General features: G+C 23.6%; 4 protein-coding genes across 4 annotated transcripts; 1 reads left to right on the forward strand and 3 right to left on the reverse strand.

The window, feature by feature from the left end:
• Positions 1–562: 562 nt before the first annotated feature.
• PCHAS_1231000 (zinc finger protein, putative) lies at positions 563–8,277 on the reverse strand (the record flags this gene model as incomplete). Its single annotated transcript, XM_016798948.1, has 8 exons — positions 563–620; positions 708–927; positions 1,044–5,109; positions 5,228–7,177; positions 7,314–7,426; positions 7,594–7,708; positions 7,856–8,004; positions 8,220–8,277. The coding sequence occupies 8 exons, from the start codon at positions 8,275–8,277 to the stop codon at positions 563–565; spliced, it is 6,729 nt and encodes a 2,242-aa protein (XP_016654302.1).
• A 604-nt stretch (positions 8,278–8,881) lies between these two features.
• On the forward strand, positions 8,882–10,262 carry PCHAS_1231100 (RNA and export factor binding protein, putative; the record flags this gene model as incomplete). The annotated part of the gene is made up of 7 exons (XM_016798949.1): positions 8,882–8,909; positions 9,072–9,127; positions 9,295–9,363; positions 9,494–9,589; positions 9,730–9,798; positions 9,939–10,002; positions 10,168–10,262. 7 exons carry the CDS (start codon positions 8,882–8,884, stop codon positions 10,260–10,262), a joined length of 477 nt encoding a protein of 158 aa, XP_016654303.1.
• Positions 10,263–10,465: 203 nt separating this feature from the next.
• PCHAS_1231200 (conserved oligomeric Golgi complex subunit 4, putative) lies at positions 10,466–13,916 on the reverse strand (the record flags this gene model as incomplete). Its single annotated transcript, XM_016798950.1, has 3 exons — positions 10,466–10,783; positions 10,909–13,030; positions 13,183–13,916. 3 exons carry the CDS (start codon positions 13,914–13,916, stop codon positions 10,466–10,468), a joined length of 3,174 nt encoding a protein of 1,057 aa, XP_016654304.1.
• Positions 13,917–14,700: 784 nt separating this feature from the next.
• PCHAS_1231300 (protein phosphatase, putative) lies at positions 14,701–18,804 on the reverse strand (the record flags this gene model as incomplete). The annotated part of the gene is made up of 1 exon (XM_016798951.1): positions 14,701–18,804. The coding sequence occupies one exon, from the start codon at positions 18,802–18,804 to the stop codon at positions 14,701–14,703; it is 4,104 nt and encodes a 1,367-aa protein (XP_016654305.1).
• Between the last annotated feature and the right edge of the window lie 900 nt (positions 18,805–19,704).

The raw sequence follows: 19,704 nt of genomic DNA on the forward strand, positions 1-19,704 counted from the left end.
CAATGATGTTAACAATAAGAATTCGTTGATTGTATACGCTGTGTTTGCAAAAGGTGCATACATGTTTTTTTCAGTTTTTCTGGTATTATAACAGTGAATGGAAAGAGAAATTCTTTTTATGCCCCTTATTTATGCATACACAAATGTAGTATGCTATATGCATTTCCATTTTGACCATCCACATTTGGCCATCCTTTTGATCATGTATATTTTGCCTATTTTTAACTTTTTTCATTTTTTTTTTTTATTTATGATACTAGCCATTTGTTTGCTAAAATGTTAACCGTTTTTTTTTTTTTTTTTTTTTTTTTTTTGCTTATATATTTCGCTATTAATTATAAATTTTATTTTTGTGCGATTTATATAATTTTTTTTCGAAAGATTCTCTAATACATTTATATGGTATGAAAACACTTTGACAAATGGGAGTTTCATTATAAAATGGTTTACACTTTGTGTTTTTAAAAAGTTAAATAGTATAACAACAAAATAAACACATTAAAAATATTGCACACATGTAAATTCATATAATTTATGGATGGTCATCTTTTTTGCTTGTCCATTAGCTAAACTGAATTTGACATGATGGGCATTTTGTGTTATGAGACGTCAAAAACCACCTATAAAGACAATAAGAATAAGATTGATAAATAGTTTAACAAAAAAATTGGGTAAACAAAAAAGGTATACGAAAGAGAAAGACTTACTTATGAAGACAGTAACTGTGATAGGACGTGCTGCATTTTGAGCATACTTTATCACATGTTTTTTTATCATGTAATATCATAAAACAGATATTACATTGTGATTTGTTTTGGAAATATGTATTCATAAGACTATCGAATTTTATAAATATCTCATTTATGTTTCCTATCCGCGCATATTTGTACATACTCTTTATGGAGTTATGTATGGGGGCTCGTTTGTCTGTGGGGGGGAAAAAAGGTGAAAATTATTTTCGCTAGATAGCTATTTTGCAATTTTTTTTTTCACTATTTAGCTAGTTCGTTTTTTTTTTTTTTTTTTTTTTTTGTTAAACTTACCTAGTGCCTCGATCTTGTCATTTATGATCAGAACGGAGAAGGGGTAGTTTGGCATGAAATTGAGAGAAAGTTTGGCAGTAACACCCTCGAAATTTTGAGTATCGTCATCTTCTGTTATTTTAAATTTAAAAGTGAGAGTTTTATGAAATTTATCATAATAATATGTTGTACTATTATAATTTTTTGAAATATTTTCTAATTCATTAATTTGATTATTTATAATTAAGTTTGATAAGTATAGTTCATTAATATTTTTTATTTCTAATAATTTGTTTTCATTTATTGTCATTATAGATTCAGTTGGATATACTGCAATTAGCTGAAGTAAAAGATTTATAGTAAGTAAAAATATATACATCTTTTTTTCATTTTTTTTGAGAAGATTTAAATCGTATTTTGTATCGGAGTCACTACTATTACAACTTATATCATCAATACCCTCGAACTTTTCTAAAAAGTTATAAATATCAACATCATGTTCTTCTAAATATATTAAGAAATTTTTGTATAATTCTGAATCATATATAAAATATTCAGAGGAAAGACATATATTTACTAAAAATAATAATATGTTTAAATAATTTCTTTTTAATAAAAATTTATATAAATCTAAAATGTTCTTGTCTAAATCGATCATTAAAAATGGGTTTGTGAGTCCGCTTTTTAACAAAAATAGTGGGTTTGCCTTTTTCTTTTTTTTAGAAGCACCACTCGTATTTCCACTTTGACCAACTTGTGAATTCTGTGCAGGTTCGACTTCTCTTTTTTCAGACTCGCCTACAAAACTACCATGAGTTTGGTTACTATTTAATGGGTCGGTTGGGCATTGTGATGTAGATGATTCGTTTTGCTTTAGTTTTAAATGGTTAGCAATTTGATCAGATGTTTTTTCATTTTTCGAAGCTTTACTAATACTTAAACAATTGTTGTCACTAAAAAAATCGCTTTCCGTTTTATGAAAATATACTTGTGTTCCTAATGGTATATTCTCTTTCCAATCAGCATTTTCTACTTTTTTGATCGATTCACCATGTTCGCCATTTTCGGCCTGTTCATGATTGTAAGATGCTCTAGAGATGTTGTCACTGGATTCACTGTCACTAGTTTGATCATTATTTATTTTGTTAATAATTAATTCTTCATATTCGTCTATATTAGAATTGAAGAATGAGTACAGAAATTCATTTGGACAATTTCCATCTATAAATAAGTAGGCACTTAAAATTTCAAACAATTTTTGATTATTCTTTTTAATTTGTTGTAATTCTTTTATAAACAAACTATTCAATAGTAGTATATTTAATATTCTATATATGAACATAGTATTTTTTTTATATTTATCTAAATTTAAAATTAATATATATAAATAGTATGTGCTTAGATACATATCAAATACCCTTCTTTTAATTCGTCGTAGGATTTCACTAGTTATATTATTTTGATCTATTTCATCAAAAAAGAATGATGATTTATTATGCTGATTAAAAATAGTTTTATAATTATCTATACCTAAATATAAAGATAGGAAATTTATTTTTTTAGTTCCATTTAAATAATGTGAAAATTTTCCCATTAATTCTTTGAAAACTTGTATGCTTATCAATTTTAATTTTTTATGTACAAGTGAATTTTTACATTGATTTATAGATAATATAAAATAAATAAGTTTTATTAAATTTTTCATCATATTTGCATCTTCAATTATTTCTTGTTTGTCCTTTTTCGTCATTAAAAATATTATAAATTTTAGAAAATATAACCCCATTTTATTTTGCCCATAAATAGTGTCGGTATAATTTGTTGATATATCTTCCTTTTGTTTTATTTTTTTAATTTTTGATGAATTACTTTCTGTTTTTCCCGCTTTGGTTGTCTTTAATTTATTTCCTAATACACTGTCTATAGTTTTTATTTTTTTCTTGTAAAAAAAAATCTGCTTGTTCCATATTTTTTTGTAATGTCCATTTAAGAAAGACAGATAATTATTTAAACAGCTTTTTATTATTATTTTATTTGTTTCAAAAAAGGAGTTATCATTTATTTTGTCTACTTCATCATCGCTATCACATATAATTTTCGGCTTTACATTTTTCATTTCTGAACTATCCATTTCGCCTTCTTCTTTGCTAATAATTAGATGTATAGCACAGAAATATATATCATAGTTTTTTTGAGAAACATATTTTATATTTTTAATAAAATCTTCAACAAGTGGAAAATTAAATAAGTTGTAATTATGAACATGCTTACTAATGCATATAAGATGATATATCAAATTCAAACTTCCGATTTCATTTTTTTCACATAATGTTAAACTAAAATTTTTATCTATATAGGTATGTAAATTTTCTGGAACCATTCCCTTTATTTTATTAATTTTATCGCTATATGATTCGATATGATCTATCTCATTCTGTTTGCCTACTTCATTTCGTTCTATACAGTAGTTATATTTCTTTATATATTTTGCTACACACTCTTTAAACATAAATAATTTAATTTTCAATTGGTATAATCCAGTTGCTTTAAAATTTATTAATTCGTTAGAAGCTGTCTCTAAAAAGAGTTTATTTACTCGAGTTATTATATCTTCTGTTTCTTCTTCATAGTTAAGTTTTTTTAATAAAATTTTACATATATTTAAAATTTTGTAATTTTTAATACTTTTCATAATATAAATAATATCTGAAATTGATGTATCATCAATATTTACATTTTTCATATATTTTTTTTTTCCTTTTCTTTTTTTAATGTAATAATAATATATTATAAAAAAAAGTTCAAATTTATTGCATCTACTTATTTTATCTTTTTCTAGCTCTTCCTTTAATGATGTTAAGAAAAAAACAAATTCTTCACGTTCGATATTTTGATAAATGAAACGAAAAAATGTATCTAAATTTGTTGTGTCTTTTACACCATTTTCAATTTCGGTACTATTTGTCACAATGGGTATCCTTGAATTGTTTAAACAGTTATTCATTTCTTCATCATAAAATAAATAAGTAATACTTTTTACATCATGCATAGATAGCGATTTTATGTTATTGTATATTTTGTACAACAACAACAGTCGGTGGATATATACATCACTTAAGACGTGGCTTCGTTGCATTTCCAAGCAAATTCGCATCTCCTGTCGTTCACAATGCTCGAAATTTTCACAATTTTCATCATTTTCAACATTTTCCGAGGAGTTTACTGAGCAAGTGACTATTCCGTTAGTTACAGTTCCCAATATGTAGCAAGTCTGAGGGCCTTGGATTGTTTTGGAGCCCTTCTTGTTCGCATTCCAACTATTTTCTCGACTTCCAGACGAATTGTCACTATACTCTGTAGATGCAAAATGAAAATGATGTACATCTGATAAATCGGAATCATCATAAGTTCTGTTACTAAATCGTTCAGAATCACTTGTGTCCGTATTAGAATAGTTAAGAGTATTATTATATTCGCAGCTTGTTGAAAAGAATTTAAAAATCTGTTTCATCATAATTAGACAAGAATAAATAGATTCTTTTTTGAAGTATGAAAATAAATTAATGCAATATGTTTCAACATCTTTTTGATTTATTTTTAAATAAATATTTAAAAGAAAATATAAATATAAATCATTTAGTTTGTCATAATCCGGTTCATTTTCTATAAGTCCAAAATTTCCTACCCCATATTTTAATATCCCAAATTTCGTTTGGCCAAAAATTTTTAAAAAAAATTCAACAAAATTGGATTCACAAAATATTTTATTTTTTATCATTCTATTTTTATATATATATAATATATTATTGTAAAAATTATTTCCAAATAAAATATTATTTTGTGAAAAATCAATATATAATGCTGTATAAAAAGATTGAACTAAATTATCTTCACTACTTTTTTTGCTATTATTATTTAAATTATTTTCAGACAATGGAATTGAAATATATTCTGTATAAATCAATAAAACTCGTTCTTCTATGTTAACTATTTTTTTATTTTTACTTTTCATAAAGTTTATTAGTTCTACACACACTTCCAGTTTCACTTCTACGCCGTGCTTGTTCGACGGGTCCTCGAGCAGGGTCTGCAACACCAAGAGATGAACAGGAATGCAAATGTGAATATGAAACAGAGAAATCACAACGATGTAGAATGTAATAGTGAAACACAAGCGATGTAAAACGTAGCAGGGGAATGCTCACCTTCACTAGGGCAGATGCCAACTGGGGAGGGTCTCCAACATTCTCCTCGTAAAATAGATATACGAAATTTAGGCAAACCCGAATAAGGGAAAAGTAGATGTTATTTTCGAGATGTTCGGAATAAATTATATTCTCAAAAAATTTAAATATATTTATCAAACTTGTAAAATATTCATTTTTGTCATTAATATGGTTACAAACAAAGTGGAGAATAAAAAAATTATTTTCTAAATTTGGAATTATTTCATAATATTTTAATTTAATTAAATTAAAAATAGAATCAAATACATTTTTAAATGTATTTATGAAACGTTCTTGAGTGTAATTAAATTTGTTTATATCAATCTGTTTATTGCCATTTTCGAATATTAAATTTTTTAGTTTTAAAAGTAGTTTTAAAATAAAATTAATCCCATCATTATATATGTAAGAACCTTGTCCACCATTTGTAGTCTTCTCTTTCGTACTGTCTAGTAATGTTTCATCCTTTGATATTTCTTCATGTTTAATTTCAAATAATTTAGAAATATAAAAGTCTAACATATCAAGAACATCAATCAATAATACATCATATAAATTTTCAAATGAATTTATAAAATTTGTAAATATATCTATAAAGTCATTTTCTTTAATAATTTCTTTTTCTATATTTTTTCTTAAATCTATTAATTTTGTTTTTTTTTTATTATCATTATTTTTGTTTTTATCTTTTTTCTTCAAACTTTTTGCATCAGAACAATAGTAAGTATTTTCAAGTATATCATATATCTCCATATTTTTAAAACAGTACCCATAATTTTCAAACCGTTTTTGTATTAAAATAATTTCTAACGGCAAAAGAAATATGTTCTCTCTCAACGCAGTGCAGCATTCGTGTAGTTCTAACTCTCTGCTTGCGGGTTTGCACCCGTTCTGTTCGCCGTCATCCTTTTCGCCTTCATTTTCGGGTTGCACATTCTTCTGATTTACCGAAAATGGACTGAAGACATCGCATAGGTGGGAAAGGATGTCGTAGTATATGATCAATGATGATTTCTTCTTATTTAATAGTAAGAAATAAAATATAAAGAAGGCGAAAAAAAAATTTTGTTGTATATATGTTTTTTGAAATATATAAATAAATAAGGGTATATTAAAATTAAATATATCACTTTGATATACTTTATTTTGTTTAACTAATGATAAATAGCTTCTCAAGAAATTTGTATTTATCATCTTATTATTTTCAGAATAAAAATACATTAACAGTATATGATTAATATTTTTTAAAATATATTCTTCTTTATCACTAAGTAGACACGATATATAATTATAAATATTTACATTAGATTCATTATCATTTAAATCAAAATAATTTATTTTATTTTTTTTTAATATATATATTATATTATATACTGATAAATATATTATTTTTCTTAATTTTAAATTGTACTTAGTATTTTTATACACACTATTTAAAAGTTTAAAAAATGTCTGATATATATTATGAAAACAGGAAAATTCATTTTTTATTCTTTCTTTTAATTCGTTATTCAATTTTTTAGTAACTTCACTAGCATTCCCTTGGTCACCTATTTTTTCAAACTCAATATTATCTTTAACATTCTTCACAAGTAGATATATAAGAGATGGAAAAAAACATAAAACATTAAACAAATATACTGTACTATCATAATCTTCATTATTTATTGTATTATTCAAATTTGTTGTGACTGCTTCTTCTAAATCGTCTTTTATATATTTTAAACAGTTATATAAATTTGTAATATTTACATTTAATGTTTTTATATTTTGATATAATTTATTTTCTTCTTGCATTTTTATTTTATTTATATTTTTTTTCTGTTTTTTCTTGTCACTATTTTGGTTATTTATCTCTACTAATTCCTCGTTTCCAATTTCCTTCTTTGGAAATATTAGACTAAGGATTTCTTTCGCGATATTTTTGACCTACAAAATAGGAGGGAGAAAAAAGATAGTAGTATACCTCATAATTGGAAATAATTGATCTATCTCCCATACCATCTAACATAAAATTTGTTGAAAGCATAGACAACCAAAACGAGTGTAAAATGGGGTGACTTACATTTTTGTTGTAATCGAAAACTGAAATAAACAAAGGGGGGCAAAATATTTGTAAGTGGTTTTTTATTTTCTTCTTAATTCGCTTAATAAATAGCTGAAGGCAAATATTTAAACCTGCAAAAAAAAAAAAAAAAAAAAAAAAATATACGATTTAACATTATAGACATATAGCCAAGCAAAAATCGAACCACATCAAGGGTGTAGAACTAAAAGCAGTAATGTAAATCGCTACATATTTATAAGCACACAATGGTAGTTTAAAAAAAAACAAATTTGATTACTTTCTCGGACGTTATAATTTGGGTGGTATATTAATTTTTTGTAAATATTTAAAAAGCTTGGGAATACATTGTTAAGCTCATCTTCATTGCATTGATTCAAATGATTCACCAAGTCCTACATATTTATAAATAAAAATAATTATTCATATATATATCATTTTATAATTTATCAAACGCGGTAAAAATGAAAAACAAATTTATAAACACTGCCAATAAAAATATATGAAAATAATTGAAGTCTTTAATTAGTTTGTCGACTTACGTTTAATGCTTTCAGCTTAGTTTGGAGATTTTTTTTTTGAAGTTTGCTAATACAATTAGTAACCATAAAAGAGTGTTGAGATTCTACATCCGTGATCTCATTTTGATTGGTATCCAAAAAAATGTTGGTTAGAAGGGCGTCCTTATTTACTGCAAAGGGGAAGTAAAACAGGGATGAATATAGAAACAGGCGAAGGAATAGGTATGATAAATAACGACCGTGTGTGCATATATTGTATGGGTCAGTATTCAACACAATCTTATATAGCTAAAGATTGAGAGAATATATTTTTTAAAACGGAAATAAAAGAAACATATACAAAATTATGAACATTCATAAGCTTTATATATTTTTGTAAACATACTATAATTTCCTTTGGGGACATATTCGTCCTTCAATTTTATTACTTTTTTTTTTTTCATAGTGTCATATCTATTTGGTGTGTTGAAAAATTTAGTAGAGCATACAGGTATAGAATATAAATAATCGTATTAAATTAATAAATAAATATATATATGCAAATATGTAAATCTACATATATAAATATATATTCTATATATATTTAGCGAACAATTTTTTATTTTTTGATATATTATTTTTTCCCCTTAAAATGTAGTAGTTATACTTTTATCCCTTTATTGAAGGTGAAGTATTAAGAAATTGCAATGTTATACTATGCATATTATACTATTACATACGTATATATAACATTTTTTGAAGGCGTTTTCCCCGATGTGCTATTTTTATTACCCCATATAATAATATGACGCTTATACAAAAAATATATGCATATCATCAATTCTCATAATATCTCATATTATTTAATTAAATAATTTTCTTAAATCTCTTTTTCGTCCTTTGACTATACTTATTTAGTTTTATAAAATTTGGCAAATATAATTATATCATTATAATTATATAATTAATATAAATCTCTCCGTTTTATTATGCATATTATCCCTATTATATATATACAAACATATTTGCCATTTTTTTTTATTATTCTTAATTTTTCATAAAATAAGAATGAGAGAATTCAAGAGATATAATAATGGTTTGTTTTGTTGAAAAATTTGTAAAAATAAAATTAAGAGATAGTAAATTATAAATCTATCTCATGCATAGATATATTAGGATTTCTCCATACGTCCATAATATATAAATATACATATATATGCATATATATACATACAATTTTTTGTGTTCTATTTTCCAGACGATCGTCAACATAGAAATCATAATAGGTCGCATGGCAAATATGGCCGTTCCAATGTATAAAATAAAATAAAACAACATAAAAATGGCTGCAATATATTTATATATGCATATATGTGGATTCCTTTGAGAAACCTCGAACCATTGCATATATGTGAAGATTTGCTTAGTATTTTTTTGTTCGCTTCCACCCCTTATTTTTTATGTTTCTACTTTTCGTATAGAATAATGGATATAAAACGAATAACCGCTACAACCGAATAAATAAACATAATGGGAAAAATAAATATAGAGTAAACACAAATGCAAGAAAATGAATGAGTGTGCATATGTATTTTTGCACGATTGATAAATGAATAAAAATAATTTAAATAATATAAATAATGACCCCATATATGCATGTCTTCGTTACCCCTTCGAAAGAATCGCGACGACCGGAGGAACGATACGGAACGAAATTCCCATGCCAGAGTTAAAATATCCAACTTGGAATATACAGTTACAAAAGACGATTTAGTGGTATGAAATAAATAACATTCACACATACAATATCTATACGTTGGAGTGATAATAATGCGGTTACTTTGAATATATTTATACAAAACTAAGATTATAATTTTTTTTAATTTTTTTTAATTTTTTTTAATTTTTTTTTGTAGGAATTGTTTAATAATGTATGCAAAGTTGTAAGCGCATGGATAAACTATGATCATACGGATAGATCGGATGTAAGTTTTTTTTTTTTTAATTTATTATAGCTAGTTCACCAAAAAAAAAAAAAAAATAATAGGATGTGCATGTACATGTGCATATTTATTTATTCACATTCTTGTGTGCAAATATTTATTTTGAATGTTCTTATTTGTAGGGAACAGCAGTGTGTATTTTTGAAAGTATAGAGGATGCTCAAAAAGCAATTGATAAATATGATGGTGAGATGAAGATAAAAATTGTGAAATATTGTTATTTTTCACATTGTTTTGATATACTATAAAATATATGTACTTAAATTCATTCGGAAATATAGTGCATATATTTGTATGTATTGTTAAAAATATTCTGACTGTTCATAATTTTTTGTATCACCCCCTTAATAGGCTCAGAGATTGAAGGGCAATCTATTAAAATGGAAATACTACACAAATCGAATTATAGTTACAAAAAAAAATATAAAAGTAAATGCCCTTGGTGATTTTTTTTGTATAATTTGAATGTAAATATGTAATTTTTTTTATTTTAAAATTATTGTTTCGAACAATGTGTCTAAACATTTAATAATTTGCTTATATTGTATTTGCACTCATTTATTACTATTTTTTTTGTTTGTGCATTTTGAAAAAAATATATATGACACACTCAAACATTGTGTGTGCATCCCCTTAACAATAAACTTTATTAAATCTTCAAATTCATATATAGCTTAATTGATTTTAAAAAATCATCAGGAATATCATTTCTAAGTGATATTATATTTTCAATTTCATTTGTACTTAAGTTATTTTTATTTTCATCATAAAAGTCTTTAAAATCTTGTAAATCATTTATATTTAATAGTTCACAAATTTCCAATAATTTTAAAAATTGCTTCTTTATATTAATACTTGTTACTGAAGTAAAAAAGAGCATAAGATTTCTTATGTCGTTATCTATTTGCACACACCCATAAAGGCTGAATTTTTTTGTCATTACAATCCGTTCGATATATTTACAAATCTGAATAAAAAGGAAATATAAAATATGTACATGTGCATGTGATTATGCATAAATTATTTACAAGCAAGGTAAAAAAAAGTACAAAAAAATTACAACATTGTAATATATAGACAAAAATTTATTACCTTTTCAGCCAACATGTTTACAATTATGTGGTAAATGTTTTGATTAAAATAAAGAGATATATGATGTAAAATTAATTTAATTTTAACTATTAAGTTATGTATGTATGGATCATTTAATTGGTAATAAGAATATTGTTCGCTAGATATATCAAAGTTGATATTTTCGATTACTACTAATTGAGAGACAAAATGTATTTTTAAAATATTTAATAAATTTTTACAATTTTCTATATTTAATTTTTCATAATCATTTAAAATATTGTCATAATTAGTTAATGCATTATTAAACATAAGTAAATAATTTTGTGTTTTTTTTTTTTGTGATATATCATTTTGTAAAAATCGTTCTGAAAAATAGTCATGAATAAAAATTTTATATTTTTGTATATATTGATGGCATGCCTCAATATTATTAATACAATGAGGATAACTAAATTTTGAATTAATAATTTGATTTTCTATATTATCGTGATTATTATTTAATGGGTTATATAAATTATTATAATTATCTTGAGTTAAATAGTTGTAAATATCATCGATCTTTGTATTGTTAGCAGATCGACCAGTGAATAAATTATCTGAAGAATTGTTTATACCATATTGTGTAGTATAGGAATTATTTGAAATATCATTGCTATTATAATTAGGGAAGTTACTTTTTTTATCATCTTCATTATTATTATTTTCCGAACTGATATAACTTAATGATGTTACAAAATTTTGAGCTATTTGTACAGTCTTATTGCTTTTACTATTTTCTGTATAATTATTACTGTCTATACTTTTTAACAACTTTTTAAATGAAAAATTTTTTAAATTATTTATATCATGAATAAATGAAGAATAGATATTTTTGCTTGTTTTTATATTATCTGTTAAATATTCTTTTAAAGTAGTAGATATTATTATCATAATATTATTTATTAAAACACATATGATATTAATATCATTCATATTTATACTTCTACAAACAGATTTTTGAAAAATAAAAAAAGAGTCCTCTAAAAACGTTGAGGTATATTCATTATTATTACCTGCACTGTTAATACTATATATTTCATCATTATATGTTGAAATATTTTGATTATATGGTTCCGCTGTTTTATTATTACCATCATCAATTAGAGATAACATAATGTCATCTGTCAAAATAAATGCTTTATTAATACAATGCCTTGAAAATAAAATTTCATGATCTATGTAAGAACATATAGAATCTTGTATAATATTGATATAGGGTATATTTTTATATATACCATTTATATTTGAATATATATTTGTATTTATATAATTTTTTATATCAAATATGTTGTTTAATTTTTGAAATTTATTATTATATAAATCGTGTAAATATATTTTTATATTAGAAAAATTATAACATAATAAAGATAATATTTCTATATTCTTATCATAATCCTTTAATTCATCAAATGTGTTTATACATAATTTAACTTGAGAACCAAAGGTACGAAATATTACACTAATTATTTTATTATATATGAGTTCGATTTTTCTATTATATATAATATAAACTAAATTATCTCTAACCAGCTTTTCAAAATATAAATTATATTTATATAAACAACTATAACAATTTTTTATACATTCAATATATACATTATCTTCACTACTAACTATTTTTTTTTTTAATAAATCGATTATTTTATCTATTTCAATTTCTACAAGTGTAAATATAATTACACATACAAATAAATATTCATCATAATATATTAAATAATCATCTATTTCATTCTTATTTTCAATTTTATTACATTTATATGATGCATCATTATCACTTTCATCATTCTCATCTTCCTCTCTTAATAAATCATTTTCACCATGGCCTACTTCCTCATGCTTATCATTTTCTTTATCACTTTCATTACTACTATAATGCGAATCGTCATTTTGCTTATCATTTTCTTCAAACCCTGTTTCTTTAGAATTCTTTTTTTCTTCTGTATTATCTATGCTACCTACTTTCTCTTCGACATTTTTTTCATTTTGTGTCGTGAACAGGCTTAAGTAAATATTTATTTTATCCTTTACATTGCCGATATCTTTTTTTTTAATTAGTTCGATTATTTCATCTTCTATTATTTCTTTCACCAAGTTGTAATACCTAGAAAGACGGAAAAAAATTATCATATAATTTAGAAAAACATATATATATATGCATATACGAAATTGGCATAGTTCATATATTATGCTAGGATACTACAAAGATAAACTTATCATAGTTACTAGACATTTTTAAATAGTTTTGATAATTACCTGTTGAGCAAATCTATTTTGTCTTTATTCATTTCATACATTTGTGTGTATGCCTGAACATGTTCATGTGTTTTTTTTTTATCTAAATAATTTTGAAAAATAGAAGGTCTTTTATAATTAACATAATCTGTTATATCATTTTGAATAATCTTATCTTCATCGTTTAAAAAGTTGGAAAATTTTTGTTCATATTTTTTTTCATTAAGGCTTAGGAAATATAATGAATTATATTTAAATATATTTTTACGGATTTCTAAAAAGGATTTTAAAAATGGAATAGTATCAATGTAATTATCTATTTTTATATTTTCTTCGATCTTATTTATATAATCTTCAATTTGTATTTTTAATATAATAAATTCATAGGAAGAGTTTATATTTGATATAGTTTTATACACATTTTCAATTTTAGAAAATGCATCATAATTACAGTTTTTTTTAAAAGATTTATTTATTTCGTTTAATTTTTTTTTAAATGACATATGTTTTTTTATATAGATATTTATGTTGTCAATATTGTTGATAAAATTTTCTTTTTCCTTCTGCTGATTTAAAGTTATTTTTAAATCCAAATTATTATCCAGCATATCTAACTTTTCAATATATTCATTTATTTTATTAACATTGGATGTATAATGCATATCAACATTTTTAGTTGTACTTACAACTGTCTCTTCACTATCCTCATGCTGGTGGCTTGAGGATGCGCTTGAAAAATTGTTTTCCATTTTCATTATGCATTTACAAAAAAGTAACTATTCTCTATCCATCCAATCGGCTTATACATACATAATGTGTAGATACGCCCATTTGAAATATTCCTTTTAATTATCCTCGATTTTTAAAAGATTAAGTTTGAGCTTAAAAATATGTCACTTTATAGAGGTATGATATCAACATAAATGAAAAAAAATATATAAAGCCAAAATAAATGCAGCAAAATAGTACATAAAATTAATAAAAATAATACAAATGCCTTAATAAAAATATTTAACGTTATGAACATTTAGGAGATCCGCATAATAGTTTAAAATTATTAGCCAAATTTAAATAGAATAACAATACGGATAATATATATACCAACAAAAATATAAAAAAGGTAAACGAAACATCAGGTAAAAGTTAGATAATTTTCATACTTAACAACAAAAATAGGCATTAGCATTTTAGTGTATCCTACGCCTAAAAAAATATTGAACAGCTAAAAATTTGCAAACTAAATAAATAGCCAAAATAATTTTTTTAAATCATTAATTTGTTCATAAATATACGACTAATAAATATGAACATGCAATAATAAATGCAAGTTTATTTTAAAAAAATATTAACAAAATAAATAAATATATGAATGAATAAAAAATAGGTAGAATGAAATAATAAAAAAATATGACTATGCAAGGTATTTTTTTATAAAATAAAAATAGCCACACACAATAAGTTTATTTATATGATGAAGTAGTTCGTCCCAGATGATGCTACGCCATAAATTATGCACATCAACGAACTGCCCTAAAATGTTTAATCATGAAAAAACATTGTAGGAAACAAAAAAATACAAAAACATGCGCTATCATCAATATTTCCATTCTTAATAGTCTTCTTAATAATATTTTTAGCGAGCTGTGTGCATTCTTTTTTAGTGAACATACATGTATGCAGCATATAATTTATATCGCTATTTTTTAAATCCCGATTAGTGCTATACATGTTGTAAATATGATAAATTTTTTGGATTTTTTTATAAATAGGTTTATTATTTTTTATTATATTTAAAACATAGGTCGGACTAAGAAGCTCAAAAACACCATCCGATGCGATAATTAGCAAATGAAAAAAATGTTTGTTTTCTTTTTTTCCTGATCGATATACATAATTTTTATTTAACGAATTATTTTTAATATGGATATATGGGGATAAGCCTTTATTCAAATGTAAATTAGCATTTTTAGTTTTCATTTTTTTAGAGCCACTATTTTCTTTGTCTTTGTAAATGGTTATAATATTTTCAAGTTTCGTTTCAGAGGAATTATCACTATCATTTTCATCAATCACATTATTACAATAATTATTTTTTTGTTTTTTTTCAATATAATTTACAAGCATGTTACTGTTTTGATATAATTCATTTTTCATATTAAGTAAAGAAATATTTTGGATTGAATTTATTTTTCCATAACTATTCAATAAATAAATCATTTTGCAGTTTATACATTTTTGTATTTTATAAATATAATGAATATTGTTAAGCCAATTTATCTTATTCATGTCGTATTTATATATATTAGGATTGTTAGACACAATAAAATCTCGATCATTACATTTCCCTTTTAAATCATGATCACCTATTACTCTAGATGGATGTAAACACCCATATAATCTGTTAAGCTTAATTAAATCATAAGGAACATTGGCTATATTTATGTCTTTTCCATCTTCCTTTAAAATATATTTATTTATTTTTATGATCAAATCGTTTAAATCATTGTTTGTCCAAAGGGTTTCCTCCTTTCTCTTTGCCTTCTTTTCTTTCTTCTTTTTACCGTAACAACTGAACTGATTAATATTTGGTGCTTCTTCATTGTCTTTGCCCATAATTTGATAATCTGTTGTTGTCAATTTTTCTTTATCTAATTCTTCTTTAGCACACTCCATATTTTCAACTTTTTTGTTTAAATTTTCTTTATTTTTTTCAACGTTTGAAATAAGATAATCCTTTTTTAAATTATCATAAAAATTTAATTTATAAATTCTAAGATATTCGATATAGTTATTGCAATTATGTTCAGAATTTAATTCATTATATGAAATCGACTCCTCATTAATTATGTAGTGCTTATAGCTAGATTCTCCGATACTTGAGGTTTCAGAAAAAATATTATTTTTTTCAATATGACTTTTATTCGCTTTTCCTATTTCGTAAGATTCATCAGTATCCTTCATTTTGTTTTTTGTTTTTTTATTTTTTTTCTTCTTTTTACTCTTCTCTTCTTTTAATGTATTATTCATTGAGTCTCCACATGCAAACTTGTCCAAATCAAATGTCACAATAGCACATTTGCTATCCCCCGTATTACTTACATAAATATTATTTTTTCTAAGTAATACATTAATAATACATGACCCCGAGTAATCCTTTAAATTGTTATCCGAGATATATTTATAATATAGAATATCCAATAGGGGGTGTAAAATTTTTAAAGACAAATGAATATTAAAAAATGTGTGAATTAAAAGATAATAAAATAATTTATGAACATTTTGAATTAAAAAAATGGAAGCATTTGAATCAGTATGACCATCACATATTGTAAACAAATGCATATCAAATTGGCTAAATGTTTTTTTTAAAATATTTCTATTATTATCCTTATCATTTATTTCTTTACCCTCTTTATCTTTCGAAATTCTTTTTATATCACTTTTATAATAGTTTACAAACATTCTTCTTTGTTTATTATCAAAATATTCTTTCTTCTGTTTTTTTAAACTCGTTAATGAACTAAAAATTGTATCCATCTCTTTTTTTGATTGATCATTTGGGCTATCCTCGTGTTTCCTAAATGATAGTATATTGCTGTGCTTATTTATTGTATAAGCTTTATTTTTATTATATAAAAAATTTTTTTTTTTTTCCTTTTCATAAAATTCTACGTCCGTATATGAATGAGGGACAGCCCATTTAAAGAAATAGTTATTTCTTATATTTTTTAAGCAATAATTGTTTTCATATTCCTTAGTTTTACTATTTTTTATATAGTCTATTTCACTATCATTTTGATCGCTAATTATTGGAATATTATAAAATATGCTTTTACCTGACATGTTCATAAAATTTTGGCGTCTTAAGCTATCATGTACGTTGAAAAATATGTCTGTGAAATAATTATTTAGTAAGTTGTCATACATTCTAAAATGCCGACAAGTTTTGCATTTGATCATGTAATCATTTAATGTAAACTCTTCAGTCATTAGTTCGTATGTTACATTATCATGATTTTTATTTTTTATTTTATCTTCCCCTTTTTCCTTTTGTTCTATATTTTCATTTTTACCTGAACAATTAATATTTTTCCTAGCCAAGTCAGAAAATAATTCTATTTTCTCCTGATCAGTAGTACGTTTATTATTACTACAAGGCATAGACACATTGTTGTTTGTACAAATACCATTTGAAACGAGCCGTTCATTATTTTTATTTTTTTTTGCACTATTCGAATGCTTAAATAGGTAATTAAAGTAGGAAAAATTATATTTGTCTTTACTTTTTATATATTCGCATTTTTTGCACATTTTGCAAACATATTGAATATTTTGGCATTTCTTTAAGTTTTCATTAAATGTATAATATTTTTGTTCTTCTTGATCGTTTTCTAACATTTGTGACTTTTCAATACCATAATTTATGACATTTAATTTATAAGGATCATAATCACAAATTTTATTTTTTTTCTTTTGTTTGTTCATTATCCATTTCTTCTTATTATTTAGGCCATAAAAAAAGTAATTGCAAATCATATCATATTTCTCTTCTTCTGCATTGTTATTGGTATTTTCCATTAAGTAATATGATGATGATCCAAATTTTAAGTAGATTTTATCATCAGCTTTACTATGGAAAATATGTTTCCTATTTTTATTTTTCCAGTTGTTTTCTTCATTATATTCATCACTATTCGTATCAGAATTGCTCGATTCACTATTATGTTTATTACTATATTTCAATTTTAATAATTTTAAAACATCTTCTAATATGTTATATTTAATATGCCGATTTTTATTGTTTTCATTTATTGAATTAATAAGTTTACTAATCTCGTTATATATTTTATACGAGCTAAACATGGCATGAGAACTCGTATCTTCATTTTCATGATAACGTCCCTTTTTGCTACCAAATCCATAATTAAAAATGAAATAGTTTTTTTTTCTTGTTTCACAATCATTTGCGTATATGTCTATCTGGCTTGCCAATTTTTTTTTCTTTTTCTTTTTCATTATTTGTAAATATTTATATAAAGAAATAAGTTTTGTAGAGTATTTATCTATTTTATCATGTCTCAACAAAAAGCATTGATAGCACCTTTTACGACCAATTACTAATTCAAAATTTATATATCTATATATATTATTTATTAGATTATATAATAATATAGAATGATTATTTAGTTTCAAAAATTTGTCTAAATTGTTTTCGATGTTTTTATTTCTGCTATTAATATTCAGTTGTTCATTTTTCGCTAACAATTGAATCTTAGTTTGAATTTCTTCTATTTTGTAGATTTTTCTCTTTACTGATTTTTTTAGTGTACTAAATGTATTTCTAATTATATTTCGAAGCTGGTATCCTTTTTTAATTCTTATGACTGGGAAATATAAAATACCGTTATGCCCATATTTTACCATTCTTGTTTTTCTTTTTGTTTTTCTTCGTTTTCCTTCCCTACTGTTTACATTTTTTTTTATTGATGTATCGTCTGAAAATTGAATATTTAAGTTTGGATGATCATTTTTACGACAATTAAAATTCTCTATGATATTACTTTTTAGTAAGATTGAAGAAAATCTTTCATATTTATAAGGTAGTTCCCCGGTATCATTTTCTTTGGATTCCTCGGTATTCATATTTTAGTAAATGTACACTTTTAGGAAATTACCATATATTAATATAGAGTTATATAAATAATCGCACATTTATGCATTTGTGAAACTATTTTACAATCATGTATATATTCCCTTTTCTTATGGTACACATTTTTCCCTAGCTTATAATAAAATAAAAAAAATCAAAATTATTACTGGCAAATTTTGTGAAGTTAGCTTTTATCATTTTTTTTTTATTCTATCTATAATAATATAACCATTGAATAATAATCATAAAAAATAAAAATATTAGAAATTATGGCTACTACTACAATATAATAATTAAAAAGACTATAAAGAATTTTTATTAGAATGTGTAAAAATATAGGATGCACAATATTACATATACCTTAATATTAAATCGGTATACATTTAAATATTTAATAAATGTTTTTACTTTATTAATAACTATAAAATTTTATTTTAAAATATAAGAAATAATAGCTAGTATGATTAAGAATTAAGCAATATATTTTGGTATTATTTATTATATATTTTTTTTTTATATGACATGTTCATACATTTTTAGAACCACGTATAGCTATATGCAGTTGTGTGTGTAAAATAAAAAAAAATATATAAATTTAAGAAATAAATAGTTTAAAAAATAAAATTGAGAACAAGCCTTAAGGTATAAATATGAATAATTGGAAGCAAAATTTAGGATATACATAGAATGATATATGTTTATTTAAACAGGTCTCAATTTTAATCGAAAAAATGCATATAATAAAATTTGTATATATATTTATTCTAACAAAATTTATTAAAAAGTGTAATTGAAAGGTACACCATTTTATTCAAAAATAATACATATATACCTATGACTTAATGTTGTATAAAACTACAACCAATTTATCAGCTGTTCTGTATAAGAATGAA

Source organism: Plasmodium chabaudi (assembly GCF_900002335.3).
Source record: "Plasmodium chabaudi chabaudi strain AS genome assembly, chromosome: 12".
Classification (NCBI taxonomy): Eukaryota; Apicomplexa; class Aconoidasida; order Haemosporida; family Plasmodiidae; genus Plasmodium; species Plasmodium chabaudi.